Genomic DNA, 16,102 nt, shown 5'->3' with positions numbered 1-16,102 from the left:
ATTGAATTTTAAAATTTTTAATTTAGGGAGGACAAGTCCACACCCATAAGTATATCCCTCAATTACAAACTTGTCATGGAACATGAAAGAAGTTAAATCATAGTGGCTAGCATGCAAGTGCATAGGTGTAATAAATTATAAGCAAATATGATGAATGCATAGATGTACAAACATATGAATGGAGTTAAGGTATACATGTAAAGAAGTAATGAATAGTAGGTGATTAAGGCAATGAACTTCATTTCACAAAATTATGTCATTTATCAATACACATGTATCAAGGCACTCTCCTCAAAATAATCATCCTCAAAATAATCACAAAATCATATGAAAAATGGCATAGGTATACAAATTTCATAATTTTGTTTTATTGAATGAATACAAATTATGTAAAAAAAATAAAATTAAAAACTGAAAAAAAAAAAAAAAAACCAGCAACAAAATAGACTACATCTAATCCACATAGACCAACAAAATAACATTTACAACAAACCTTTGAAAAAAATAAAATTAAAAACTAAGGAATTTTTTTTATGGTTTATGTAGATTAATTTCAGCATAAGTTCACTTTTACCTAAGGATATTATATTGTCATAAATTTTTCTTTGGAAATTTCTATGAATAGGATATCAAAGATTAATTTAAAATTTCAAGATTTTGTTTTAGTCTGATTTAGATTTTTAAAGGGATTGAAAGATTGTAATTCAATCAAATCAGTGAGAATAATGATTTTTTTTTTTAATTATTCCATCTATCCAGATTCAAATCACTCGTAGGTTGGATAGGCCAGAATTGACCCCTGGATGTTTGAACAAAGTTCGACTTAAATGATCTTGACAAACGGAATCCCTTTCCTAGCTTAAACCAAAGAATAACTTGAAGTTTGAATGCAATAAGAACATAAATACACATATACATAATCCAATTACTTCCATAATAAGAAAGAAGAAAGAAACTCATGTTGGCAAATGCATGGACTTCTGGAGAACAAAAACTGCAGAATACAGAGACACATTTCAAATAACTTCTGTATTGCTAATCTATTCGTATGTTCAGCGAACAACAACAATTCGCGAATCCAATTTATCTGCGTGTACTAAAAACACTAAAAATTCCAATGGATGATCCAATCCATAATTTGTCTTATGTATACATGTATAATTTAAATTTATTACTGTACACTAAAAAAATGGGTGCACAACAAATCAACTACCCCTGCACCGCCGCCACCGCCGCCACCGCCGCCGCTCCTCCTCCCTCTCCGCTTTCCACATCAGGAAAAACCTTTTTTTCTCTATCTCTGCTCAACATTCTCGACAGGGAGCGCAGATGTGAACACACAGGAGGAGATTTCGCAGACCCATTTGGCGAAGAATAAGATAAATCCTCCCTCACCGACGAAAAACTATCATTCCTCCGTTTGGGCACCTCAATAACAATCTGAGGCAAAGCCCTGCTTATTCTCCCTTCGCTAGTTTGGCCCTCCTCCAGATTTAATTGCCCACAACGAACCTCCTCTATTTTAGCAGACTCATCTTCTTCCGGCTGTGCACTGGCTCTGCAAAGAGGGCAAGTGGAATGCGAGTAAAACCACATATCAATACAATCAATATGAAAGGAGTGCTTGCATTTGGGCAAAATTCGGCCTTTTTCCTTCTCTGCAAATTCAGAAAGACAAACAGCGCATTCCAAACCACTTTCAAAATTCTCCGCCGTGTACACAAACATAGGCAGGGCCTCCAAAACCGCCTTGTCCAAACCCACAGTGTGAAGATCTTCCTCCTGAGCGAAATAAAACCGCCGGCGCAGCCTCGAACTCTGGCGGCGCCTGTGAGAAATTCTTGCAGAGTATCTCCAAAACCACCTTGCGTAGAGATGTAAGAGAAAGACGAACAGAACAACTGTAAACAGAACAATCACCGCTGCAATCATGATTTTGCTGTTAATGTCGTATCTGCTACCGTGAGAGGAATTCTGATTAGGATCATTTCCGCTGTGATCCATAATATTAATAATAATCAATCTCAACAACAGGCTTCCCCACAGGAGAAATTATTATAGCCCAAAGCCCAAATCCCAAATCCCAAATATTTATCGAAAGGCGAGATATTTTTATTTTTGTGCTCGAGAAGTTTCCTCCGGAGAGGGGTTTTTCGCTGAGCAGACAGGACGCCTTTTTTACGGTAAACTTTGGCTTATCAATCGGGTTTGACTTGGACACGGATGATTGATTTTGATGACGTGGCGAGTGAAACGTGCAGGAGCCGTGGTCCACACGGCTCCAGCAGTATAAAGTCACGCTATTTCTTTTAAATATTTTTCGCCCTCGGAATTTCATGTGCTTGCTTGACTTTTTGGTACTCCGGGCAGAGAAGGAAATAAATAATTTTCTTTTTTCCAAGGTTTGTCTGCGGTCTTTTAGGGTTTAGCTTAGCCGCTTTTATGCCGCGAATCGCTCTCAAGGGAGCAGATCTAAGGTCTGGGATTGTACGCATCACCAAATCTCTAGACTCTATGGTGAAAAAATAATAAAAAATGGGAAAAAACTTCAGACTCTATATAGGTACATGGGCCATGTCATTTCATTCATTCATTCAACTCTCTTGCTTTGACTAGGAGGGGCAGTTTTGAGGTCATGTGATTTGGGAAGGTCACTAGGAAGGTCTCAACCCTATTATCCTATCATAGATAAGGACAAGACCATTTGCCTCACAATTGTGCATTAGGTAGTGTAAAGGTTTGACAAGGTTTACATGATTACTTTACATAAAGTTTTACTCACCAAACAGCCCCTTTTCAAGGTATATTCTTCCTTTGACTTGAAAATTTATAGGTATATGAATGTTATTTTTCATTTTCCATAAAACAATAAAATAAAAAAATAAAAAAATTATTTTTCATTTAATTTAATTTTATCTATTTTCGTCGAATGTTAATATATAGTAATGATTTTATGTTTACTTTAATGGAATGTTTTAAAATAACAATTTATTAATGAGTGGTATATTTTAAGGTTTCGTTTCGTTTATGGAATGATCTTATATCTATCTTTTTATGCTTCTTTTCACACTAATTCTCATATATGTGTCATTATTTCACCTAACAACCTCTATTCATTTGTACATTTAGAGTATTGTTATGTATTTTCTTTTATACATGTGACGAGTATATGAATGCTATTTTTTATTTAATTCTATGTTTACTTTTGCGGAATGTTGTATTATGATAATAATTTTATGTTTACTTCAGTAGAATATCTTAATATAATAATATATTAACTAGTAGTATACTTTTAGGTTTGGTTTGACTTATGAAATGACTTTATATCCATATTTATCTACTTCTTTTCACATTAATTCTCATATTTGTGTCATTATTTCACCTAACAATCTCCTTTCATTTGTACATTTAAATTATTGAAATGTATTTTCTTTTATACATGTGATGAGTATATGGATGTTATTTTTTATTTAATTTTGTGTTTACTTTTGTAGAATATCATATTATGATAATAATTTTATGTTTACTTTAGTGGATTGTCTTAATATAACAATATGTCAATGGTGGTATACTTTAGCATTTCATTTGGTTTATGATATGATCTTATATCTATCTTTATTTACTTCTTTTCACACCATTTTTCATACACGTGTCATTATTTCACTCTTATTCATACTTTCATATTTTTATTTCTTGCCTTCAATATGTCATTTTAAAGATGTGATGTTTATTTCCAAGTGGTTAGGAATTGACTTTATGCAATTTTGAGGTGTGTGGGAATGGCTACAAATTTTGAATTATCAAATTATTGACTTACATTTAGATTATTGTTATGTATTTTTCCTTTAATATATGTGATAAGTATATGGATATTAATTTTTATTTAATTTTGTGTTTTCTTTTGTGGAATATTGTAATATGATAATAGTTTTATGTTAACTTTAGTGGAATGTCTTAATAAAATAATATTAATGAGTGGTTTACTTTAACATTTGGTTTGGCTTATGACATGATATATATCTATCTTTATTTATTTCTTTTCACACCATTTCTCATATATGTGTCATTATTACATGCCCCTATTCATACTTTTGTATTTTTAATTCTTGTCTTGAATATGTCATTTTAAAGATCTAAGATTTATTTCCAAGTGGTTAGTCGAATTGACTTTATTCAATATTGATGTGTCTAGGAATGACTACAAATTTTGAATTATTAAACTATTGTCTTACATTTATTGAACATGAATTTTTCCTTCATGACTTTGGGTTTCCTTGTAAGGATTTATTCTCCTTCATTAAGGTTTTAGATCTCTCTTTTTATTACTCAACTTTTGTACTAAATTTACCTACGGTTTGACTGTACTCTAGCATGATCATTTCTCATACATGTGTCATTATTACACCTCTATTCATAGTTATATATTTTTTATTCCTTTCCTTCAATATGTTTTTTATTAGAAAAGAAGGGATTAAGGGCCCTGACCCTTTACATCGAACAGGGGTGCTCACCTCGAAAACCAGAAGAGGCCACTAAAGGCACTCATAACACATGGGTCAAAACACCTGTAAACAACAACCCAATAGTTGTAGAAGGAAGGAGGCCCCCGAAACAACTAGCCCTAAGGCCAACAAAGCCCAACAACACATAATCAAAAGGCTCCTTGCAAAAAATAGTAAGAAGACAACTCACGGAGTGGGGCAACCTTACAAGAGGGGTAAGAGGCTCCCCAAGTCAACCAGAAGATCACGATGGTCCCCCCCCAACAGGTAGTCCAACCCTCTTCAACAAAACCCCTTTTCAACTCAATTGAAAAGGAGCCCACCTCAATAGGAGCCAAAAGGGATAAGAACGACTGAAAGGAGAGCCAACCGAGAGTCCATCTAAAAGCCAAACCACCACAAAGAAGAGAAAACCACCAAGAATAACCATCGGCCTCTTTCACAAAGCCAGTCACCACCTCAATAGGGGGTGCGCCCACCTCCATAAGAACCGTGAAAGAAGAAGAAGTGAATCAACAAAGCCAAACTATCATCTTTGTGAATGAACCACACCCCACCTCAAAAGGGCCAAAAAAACCTCTAAAGTAGCCTCACAGGTGAGCACCATCCCGAAACAAATGCCAATCCATAACCAAAAACTAACATAGACTAGAGCAAGCCCTTGAAAACTAACAAAAAACTCCAAGCCAACGGAGATAACAATCCTATTGTCCAACACAACCCAAAATGGACAATCTCATCGAGAAGACAAAAAGCAACCCAATGGTGTTGGTAGCAACCACCACTATCCAACACCAAAAAACATAGCTCCTAACACTTGAAAAAGGGACATGCACCATCAAAATTAGCACAAATAAGAAAACACTTGGGGAAGAAGATCCCATTCAAGAGGAGTCACCTACAAGGTCTGACGAGTTCCATGCGGGGCATTCCCCTACTACAGCCCAACATATAGAAGACCTTTATCATAATACAACACCCAAGGACACAGAGTGAAGTGCCTAAACAACAACATGGGTCTAAAAAAACCACTTCAACACCATCAAGATCTCCCATACCAAGCCCGGGATCCCCAAACTACAGGTATTCACACAACAAGACACCAACCTGAATAAGGACATGCCATATCTTAATGTCCGGGTCACCGATCTTCAAAATCTCAGAATCCACTAAAGATCTCTACACAAGTAGCCACATCCACAAAAGGCTTCTCCACCAGAAAGGTAACTAGAGAAAGCCCACCACCATAGGGCTTTTGGAAATGGCCAAGGCAGTAGAGCCAAGAAAAGAAACTCCCCTTGGAGAGAAGGGTGAAGAAAACAAACTCTGGGAACCATATCAATCAAAGGAGGGCCAAAGAGTACTATACCAACATAAAACCTGAGCTCTTAGCACCAAATCAGGGGTTCTATGAACATAAGCCCAAACCAGTGGCCACAAACACCACTGCAGACTATCCAAAACAAGGGACCAAGGGGAGTAAGGTAGTTGACATAGCAACCAACGAGGCAAACCAAACACCCCAGGCAGGGCCAACATGGTAACCATGGAGACATCTCTTCCTCGTAGAAAAGGCCCGACACCAACACTCAACCCCGACCAAGAATGAGTTAAGAAGGCATACAAGGGAACAACCACCACAATTGAGGCAACATGAACCACCACCAAACCTTGAACGTAGTCAAGGCTAAACCACTTGCCAGAGAGAGCAAAGGAGGAAACCATAGAAACCGACAAGGGCAATTAAATATAGGTCGCAATACAACCCACAGAAAAGCCAGGTTGATACCCGAAATGGGCAAGCAACCAAAATGCCCGCTCAGAGGAAGAGGGCACCATCCGCACACCAAGGCAAGCCAATCCAGGAGCACGAGGTCCCCAGTCCCCAACGAAGACCTCTTCCCTCTCCAAAATGGACAAGAGCCATGAATTCTGACAGGGTAAAAGACATAGTCGTCGCATCACAGCTTTCGGAAAAGCCAAACAGAAACCCCGACAACCAAACAACCCACACAAAAGAAGAAGGGCCCAAACTGAAGGCCTCCTCCCACACCCAGCAAGACCACTACATCCTCTGGTAACACATCATCTTCATCGTCAGGATCACCATCGCCATCCTTGCAACCATTTGAATTTGTGTTCTCACTCAGTCCACTCAGGATCGCCATTGTAACATTGAAAATATTTTCTTCAATATGTTATTTTAAAGATCCAATGTTTATTTCCAAGTGGTTAGGAATTGACATTATTCGATCTTGAGTTGTGTGGGAATGACCACAAATTTTGAATTATCAAATTATTGTCTTACATTTAGATTATTGTTATGTCTTTTGTTTAATATATGTGGTAAGTATACAGATGCTTATTTTTATTTAATTATGTGTTTACTTTTATGGAATGTCATTAAATGATAATAATTTTATGTTTACTTTCATTAATCTATCTTTATTTACTTTTTTTCACACCAATTCTCATATATGTGTCATTATTACACCCCTATCCATACTTCTATATTTTTACTTCTTGCCTTGAATATGTCATTTTAAAGATCCAAGGTCTATTTCCATGTGGTTAGGAATTGACTTTTTTCAATTTCAAGGTGTGTGGGAATGACCACAAATTTTGAATTATCAAATTATTCTCTTACATTTATTGGTGAACATAATTTTTTCTTAGATGAATTTGGGTTTCCCTGTAAGGATTTATTCTCCTTCATTAAGATTTAAGATCTTTCTTTTTATTACTCAACTTTCGTACTAAATTTACATATGGTTTGATTATACCCTAGTATGATCATTTCTCATATATGTGTCATTATTACACCTCTATTAACAATTTATATATATTTTTATTCCTTTCCTTGAATATGCTATTTTAAAGATCTAATGTTTATTTCAAAGTGGTTAGGAATTGAAATTATTCAATCTTGAGGTGTGTGGGAATGACCACAAATTTTAAATTATCAAATTATTGTCTTACATTTAGATTATTGTTATGTATTTTCTTTAATATATGTGATAAGTATATGGATGTTTATTTTTATTTAACTTAGTGTTTACTTTTATGGAATGTCATAATATGATAATAAATTTGTGTTTACTTTAGTTAATTTGCTTTATGTAATAATATATTATGCCTAGTTTACTTTAGCATTTGATTTGGTTTGTGACACGATCTTATATCTATCTTTATTTACTTCTTTTCACACCAATTCTCATATATGTGTCATTATTACACCCCTATTCATACTTCTATATTTTTACTTCCTGCCTTGAATATGTCGTTTTAAAGATCCAAGGTCTATTTTCACGTGGTTAGGAATTGAATTTTTTCAATTTTGAGGTGCGTGTGAATGACCACAAATTTTGAATTATCAAATTATTCTCTTACATTTATTGGTGAACATGATTTTTCTTAGATGACTTTGGGTTTCCCTGTAAGGATTTATTCTCCTTAATTAAGGTTTTAGATCTTTCTTTTTATTACTTATCTTTTGTATTAAATTTACCTAGGGTTTAATTATACTTTAGTATGATCATTTCTCATATATGTGTCATTATTAACCTCTATTCATACTTCTATATTTTTTTATTTCTTGCCTTGAATAGGTCATTTTAAAGATCTATTGTTTATTTTCATGTGCTTAGGAATTGACTTTATTCAAATCTTGAGGTGTGTGGGAATGGTCGCAAATTTTGAATTATCAAATTATTGCCGTACATTTAGATTATTGTTATGTATTTTCTTTAATATATGTGATAAGTATATGGATGTTTTTTTAATTTAATTTTGTGTTAACTTTTGTGGAATGCCATAATGTGATAATAATTTTATGTTTACTTTAGTTAATTATCTTAATATAATATTATTAATGAGTGGTTTAATTTAACGTTTGGTTTGGTTTATGACATGATCTTATATCTATCTTTATCTACTTCTTTTCACATCGATTCTCCTATATGTGTCATTATTACACCCCTATTCATACAATTTCTATATTTAAACTTCTCGCCTTGAATATGTTGTTTTGAAAATCCAAGGCTAATTTCCAAGTGGTTAGGAGTTGACTTTGTTCAATTTGAGGTGTGTGGGAATGACCACAAATTTTGAATTATTAAATTATTCTCTTACATTTATTGGTGAACGTGATTCTTTCTTAGATGACTTTGGGTTTCCCTTTAAGGATTTTTTCTCCTTCCTTAAGGTTTTAGATCTTTCTTTTTATTACTCGTCTTTCGTATTAAATTTACCTAGGGTTTGATTGTACTCTAGAGTATGATCATTTATATACCTTCTAAGGTTTTTTCTTACCATCACTTGAGTGTAATCCTCACACAAATACACAAATACATAATCCAATTACTTCCATAATAAGAAAGAAGAAAGAAACTATTGTTGGCAATTACCTTCTAAGGTTTATTTTCAAGTGGTTAGGACTTGACTTTATTCAATCTTGAGGTGTGTGGGAATGACTGCAAATTTGGAATTATCAAACTATTATCTTACATTTATTGGTGAACATGAATTTTTTTTACATGACTTTGGGTTTTCCTTTAAGGATTTATTCTTTTTCCTTAAGGTTTTAGATCTTTCTTTTTATTACTCATCTTTCATATTAAATTTACCTAGGGTTTGATTTTACTCTAGTATGATCATTTCTCATACATGTGTCATTATTACACCTATGTTCATACTTCTATATTTTTATTTCTTGCCTTGAATATGTCATTTTAAAGATCTAATGTTTATTTCCAAGTAGTTAGGAATTGACTTTATTCAATTTTGAGATGTGTGGGAATGACCACAAGTTTTGAATTATCAAATTATTGTCTCACATTTAGATTATTGTTATGTATTTTATTTAATATATGTGATAAGTATATGGATGTTATTTTTTTATTTAATATTGTGTTTACTTTTGTGGAATGTCCAAATATGATAATAATTTTATGTTTACTTTAGTTAATTGTCTTAATATAATAATATATTAATGAGTGGTTTACTTTAACATTTGGTTTGGTTTATGACATGATCTTATATCTATCTTTATTTATTGCTTTTCACACCAATTCTCATATATGTATCATTATTACACCTCTATTCATACTTCTATTTTTACTTCTTGCCTTGAATATGTCATTTTAAAGTGGTTAGGAATTGACTTTGTTTAATGTTGAGGTGTGTGGGAATAATCACAAATTTTGAAGTATCAAATTGTTCTCTTACGTTTAATTGGTAATATCTTAAATGTTATATATGAAAATATGATAGCCACATTAAGACATAGACTAAAATAAATAAACAATAATTAATTAAAAGATAAAAATTAGAGTGCAATATAAAATAAAAAATAAAATATTAAATTATAAAATCTAAAAAAATTCTAAAACATGTAAAAATATAATAAAAATTAGGATTTCAAGATATGTGGTGAGATAAACTGTGAAGATTAATTTTAAAATTACAATAATCAAATATTAAAATTTAACCTATAAGAGTTTTAGTCAAATTAAAAATTCTACAAGCTTAACAAATGGATAAAATAAGAAAGGAAACAAACCTCTAATGAAGGCAAACAAAGTGGGATGTAGTTGTATCCACTTTATGGAAAGTGATTACAACTAAAATATTTTTTTTATTGCAAGCTAAGAAATAAGTTTTCTATGAAATCAAAATAATATTAGGTCATATTTATGTTCCTCTTGAAATATTATCAAAATTGAAAAAAAAACATTTTATTTTGAAATTGTATGTAAAATTATGGTTTTGTAAAATGAAGGACAAGAACAAAGTGGATGCCCTACTTTGTCTTTTCCCATGTTGTCTCTTTTCTCTCTTCCTATGAAGAGAGGAACTTTATCAATTTTATCAAAAAGAGATGGAAAGTTTCATTTTGTCTCATCCATTTCTAAGAGAAGATAGAAAAGAAAAAAATATGTCATTTCATTTAGAAAGAGGTAAATTAATTAAATATCTAACATGAAGGGAGATTAATTAAATTAAGGAATAATTTAGAGAGCTTGCGAGTGACCTAAGAGACAAAAAAATATTATTTTAGGTTGGTTGTGCTCCCAAGAGGTCTAATATTACATTTTCCTTTTAAATTATAGATTTAAAGTGAGTTATATAACTTACATTTTGATATAATCTCGTTCCAAATATGTTTCCACAATAAAATATTCACAATTAAAACAATATATTGACAACTTCAAACTTACCATTTTTCACAATTCTCATTTATTTCATTAAATTTATAAATTAATGACTAATGTATGACATAGTATCCATCCTAGTTTAGGGATTGGATAAAGAACTGGAAAACAAATAAGAAACATAAATAAATTATAATTAATGTGAAAGGAAAGAAATGAGGTTAGAGAATAAAACAAAAGAGAGGGGTGCTTGAGGGAATGGACCTAGTAGATAATGACTTAAAAAAAAATAGTAAGTAACAATGAAGCATGCAAATAATTTTTTAAAAAGTTAATGTTCATTTTTTAAGTTATGTTAATGATTAGTTGTGAAGCATGGATCGAACCTTACCCCTTGTCTTTATTGTAATTATTCAAATACTTGTTGATTCCAATAATCTCTTATATTTCTTCAATAATTATTTTCTTTCATAGAAACCTCGATGCCTTTAAAGTGGATGTAGTGTCTCATGCTAGATGAATTTTCTACTATTTTCAATTTGTTGATGCATCTATGTTGATGTATGTTCCATGTTCCTAATCATAGTGCCAATAAAGTGATATGTTTCACCAAAGTAGGAGGTTCCACAAGAACAATTGTGAACAATGAACTTATGAAGTAGTTCTCTCAAATAATTCATGGAAGAATGTATTCCTAAATCTTTAATGTAGTTTAGAAGTTATCTTGATGTGTATCCTAAAAAAATGAAATCTTATTTGAGATGCCTTTAACATACACATGAAAAACCACATTGGCGTATATTTTATCATTAACATTTTTGTGAGTTGTGTGACATCCTCTAAATTGTCTGAAAACATTCTTGAAATGTGTTTATTCTTGTACACGATCATCTTATTTTTTTTATTCAGATAAGAAATCTCTTGTTCACTGCATTCTTCATCACAAACTATAAAGACCTTCATAGCCAAAAATTTATGACACTCATTTTTAAAAAATAAAAAATGATCTTAATGAATACAAATAGAATTCCCTTGTGATATATTCCTAAACACTTAGCAAATAATTAGTCCATCAATTATTATATGATTTTTTTTTTTTAAAAATATTTTTTTATTATATTTTATAATTCCATAAATTTAATACCACCCATTATATTTACTTAAATGTGAACAAAACAACTCCATTAAAAAAATTACATACAAAATTAATGTATCATAAACTAATACATAGAGAACTTATTAAATTAAATTATTCATAAAATAAACATTCTAAAACACCATTGTGATGTGATTCATTTAATTATTAAAAATAAAACAATTCTTGAGAAGATTTATTATTTATAAATAATTTAAATGCATTATTATCATAACCGTCATTTGAATTTATTTACATCTAAAAAAAAGTTTTGTTTGTATTAACTTTGGAGTAGTATATTTGTTTCCATTTGGTCGTTGAGATTCCAAAAAATAAGCAATTAATAGTTTAGATTTTTCAACGCACACACCTAAAGCCAAAGATATGATATGAGATTTGGTAGAGAGGTACTAGACTAGTTCTAGCCAAGTTAAGATAGGTCAAACGTCTTACTATCGTCCTTTAAATGAGAGTTCCTTTTCTTAAAAAAATTATATCTAATATTTTATTAGTGCTCTAAAAGAATTTATTAAAGTTTATTTTAAATTTTTATAATACAATAAAATGTAAAGAAAAATTACATAAAATTGATAGTTCGGAAATTGTCAAGGAGAGTACAAAGAAGACTACAATCATGATAATACAACTGGAGCGGGAGCAACAACAAACAACTATAACAGTAACATAATATAAGACTACAACCAACATAAGAGAAATAAAAACTAGCTAAATAGACGGTCCATAACCAAGGGAGCAACAACAATGAAAGAAATCAACCCAATATTAAATGAAATTATAGCTGGTAAGATCATTATCACAGTATCAAGAACAATAGCCAGTGGATAAAATAATTTAGTAGGAGAGGCCTTAAACCTTGAGCAATACAGAGCTTCATCTTTCCAAGCAGCTGGTTCACTTGGCATTTGGTGTTTAGAATTTGAAAATCCACCTTTAAATTCTTCTTGGAATCCACTTGTAGACAAGAGAAAAGAGAAGTAAGACAATAGAATATGTCAGAGTAAAACTTTAGAAGTGCAAATTCTCAGTGATTGTTATGATTATTAAAAGTTGTTTGACATCTATTTCTCCATAAATACAATAAAATAGCATTTCAAACTCCTTCAACAATAATACTATTATGAAGCCCGACCCCAAGGAAGGCCTCTTTCCAGCCGAGTTTATGTTTAATAATGGTTGGCAAGTCATGAAAACCATAATTCCCCAGTTTCTTGACAAACTGGCATCCCCAAAAAACGTGCTTCATATCTTCATGTTTTTGGCGAAAGGGGCAATTAAAGGGGTGGACCATAATACATCTAAACCTACCCCCAACGAGCAGTTTGCAATGTAGCATCTTTCAAGTCATTAATTGGGCCTCACCATTGATTTTTGATTTCTATATATGAGCTGAAATCTTTGCCCAAAATATTTCAGTGAATTTACAATTCCATTTAATGTTTAGATGAGATTTCAAAGGCAAATCGGGAAGTGACTGCCAATATATCTTTTTTAAAGGAAAAAAATTGTTGGCAAATGTTATCATTGATGTCAATCTTGAAGTCCTCAGCTTGCAAGTTGCATATTTGAAGTGGAATGAGTTGTAGAGGTGTAAAAGTGTTGGCAATTGATACTCTATTGGTTAGGTTTCATTATGTTGTCATTGATGGCAACATGATTTTGGGTTTCACCTTCATATGGTGTACCGATAGGCACTTCACAGACTCTACACCGATGCCGGTACCGACAGGATAGAAGATTTCTTTGATCACTGGCAATGAAGGCCGACATGGTATAATAAAGGTCATCGGTATTGGAGGCCGACACATCTTGGATCCGACATTGGCAACTTGTTTTAATGTTTATTCATTTATGTTATAGGGCGACATGTAATCTGAAATTGTATATATCCTTGTAAGCCGACATAAGGCATAAATTTGTAAAGGGTATATAGGGCAGATTGATTAGATCATTTTGAATAAGAAGGATATGATAGGAATGTAATGTAATGGACATGGAAATGTAATATGATGTGAAATCATTCTGAGAGACTATGCATGTGAGGAATTCATTGTAAGGGTTATTCCGGTACAAGGTCTAGGGTTTTAACTGGAACAGACAGAGCTTAAACCGAAACTACATTTCGACATAAAAGATGCTATCCTAGCAGTTCACTATTCTCTGGATTGTTGTATGGTATGTTATGTAGTCAGTGAGGCTCCTATTGTGAGTGAGTAGTGTGCTCTAGGCTATAAGCCTTCCTGCAAGTGCAAGCCCATCGTATATTGTAATATCTCTTCATATGGCCAGCGAATTGATATTGTGGGTCACAAATCCCACCGTGGTTTTTCCTCATTGAGGTTTTCCATGTATAAATTTGTGTGTTATGATTCTCATTTATATGTTTGTCTTATTGATTGCTTTACTTATTTCAATTTTGTTTATACCGATATATATTGGTTGGTGTATGAATGTTTTGTTAAGGCTAAAATCTACTATTCTGGTATAACACTAATTCACCCCCTGTCTCAGTGTTATTGGTTTCCAACAATTGGTATTAGAGCCTTGTGCCTCAGAGGAAGTTTAATAGCTTGAGGAAGATCCTGAAACCGGAATCATTGAATATGGCTTTGGAGAAGTAGCTTGATATGGCACTTGAAGATTATGATGCTGAAAGATTGAAGAACTTAAAGCTACAAGATGAGTTGAATTCTGCTAAAGAATTTATTCTTCTCCTACAAGAGAGGCTATCATCTATTCAAGCTAGGAGGATAGAACTTATGCAAAATCAGGATGATGAAGAGAAAAATGCACTTAAGGAACAATGTTAGAAATTGAGTCAGGAGAACATGGTTATGAAGAATGAAATGCAAGCTATGACTATGAGGATGTCTAAGGAGATTGAGGACAAAAAGAAAAAGGAAGAAAATCTTGATGTATCCCTAAAGAACAAATTTGAAGAATGTGGTAGGTTGGTTCATGAAAATGATATGTTGAGAACTGATTTGGTACAATCCCAGAGCAATGAGAAAGAGCTTGAGAGACAAATGATAATACTAAGAAATGATTTAATTGTTGTAAGTGAATACAAAGAAAAATTCAAGATCAGCTCAACACAACTTGATGAGTTGCTGAAGAGACAGAGGCAGATTGGAGATTCCAGCGGACTTGGATTTGAGCAAGGATAGAGTTCCGGTACTGCTAATGAAGATCAAAACCATAAGGCACTGGTAAGGAAATTCAATGCTTATAAATTCAATGGTAGATTTTTTGTTTACAATAGATTTAGAAACAAAGCAAATCAGAACCCTGATTCTGCTCTTGGTAAATGCTCTAAATGCAATAAAATTGGTCATAAGATAAAAGACTACAGAATGAATGTAAAATGCTATGCTTGTGGAAAATTTGAACATATGGTTAATCAGTGCAGGTCAAGAAATTTCACCAGTTTTAGCAAGGCAATTCAAAAGAACAATGTTACATGTTATGCATGCAATGAAGTTGGACATATTGCTAAGTTTTGCAGAAGCAGAAATCCACCGGTTGGCAATGGAGGACCTAATGAAAAATGTAAAGAGAAGGTTAATGAAATTCAACAAGATCATACTCAGAGATGGGTTAGGAAAACTGAAGAGAAATCATCAGATGGGAATGTCTCGGTTACCTATCCGGTAGAAGAGGCTTCTCCTGCACCGACAGTGAGCTCATCTGGTAACTAAGGCAGATGCCTTAGGGGTAGGCAAAATTCATGAAGATGATGCATATGCCCCTGGAGGAGATTCTGGAAGATGTTCCAGATATTGGAGAACATTATTTGGCATTAATATGTTTAGAATGAGATCCGGTATCTTTCACCGACAATCATTTATGTCAATGGAAGAAGAAGGATGACACTGATTCTGGTAAGGTTACATCTAAAACTTGTGCTGAAATTGTTGATGAAGTTACTAAGGATGGGATACTGAAAAATGTTGTCTTATTATGATACATTAGAAGTTGATGAGCATAGAGAAGTAGAGGAAGCAATTCTATTGTATTTGGATATCTATAAGAAAGCATTAATAGAGATAGAAAATCAAATACCGGTAGAGTTATATAACATGTTGGATGATAGAAGGTTATCTGCTATGCAAGAAGACAAACACATTAAGATACAAGAACTTTTAGCTATTTGTGTTGCTATAACTCCAAATGAGATGGAAAAGACAATTGAGGCTGCAGATAGGAAGGTATTCAATAGAAAACATAGAATAACTAGCTTGATGTTAGGAAGGATGAATGAGGTAATAAAAGAAACATAGAAGGCTTGGATAAAT

The 16,102-nt window shown here is 32.7% G+C and overlaps 1 protein-coding gene across 1 annotated transcript; it reads right to left on the bottom strand.

Moving 5' to 3' along the window:
* Window positions 1–1,014: 1,014 nt before the first annotated feature.
* Window positions 1,015–2,147, bottom strand: LOC131074269 (RING-H2 finger protein ATL64). Its single transcript, XM_058010853.2, has one exon. The coding sequence runs from the start codon at window positions 2,002–2,004 to the stop codon at window positions 1,210–1,212; it is 795 nt and encodes a 264-aa protein (XP_057866836.1). The 5' UTR covers window positions 2,005–2,147; the 3' UTR covers window positions 1,015–1,209.
* Window positions 2,148–16,102: the final 13,955 nt, after the last annotated feature.

Source organism: Cryptomeria japonica, chromosome 7 (assembly GCF_030272615.1).
Source record: "Cryptomeria japonica chromosome 7, Sugi_1.0, whole genome shotgun sequence".
NCBI lineage: Eukaryota > Viridiplantae > Streptophyta > Pinopsida > Cupressales > Cupressaceae > Cryptomeria > Cryptomeria japonica.
This window is presented reverse-complemented; position numbering and strand designations above follow the sequence as displayed.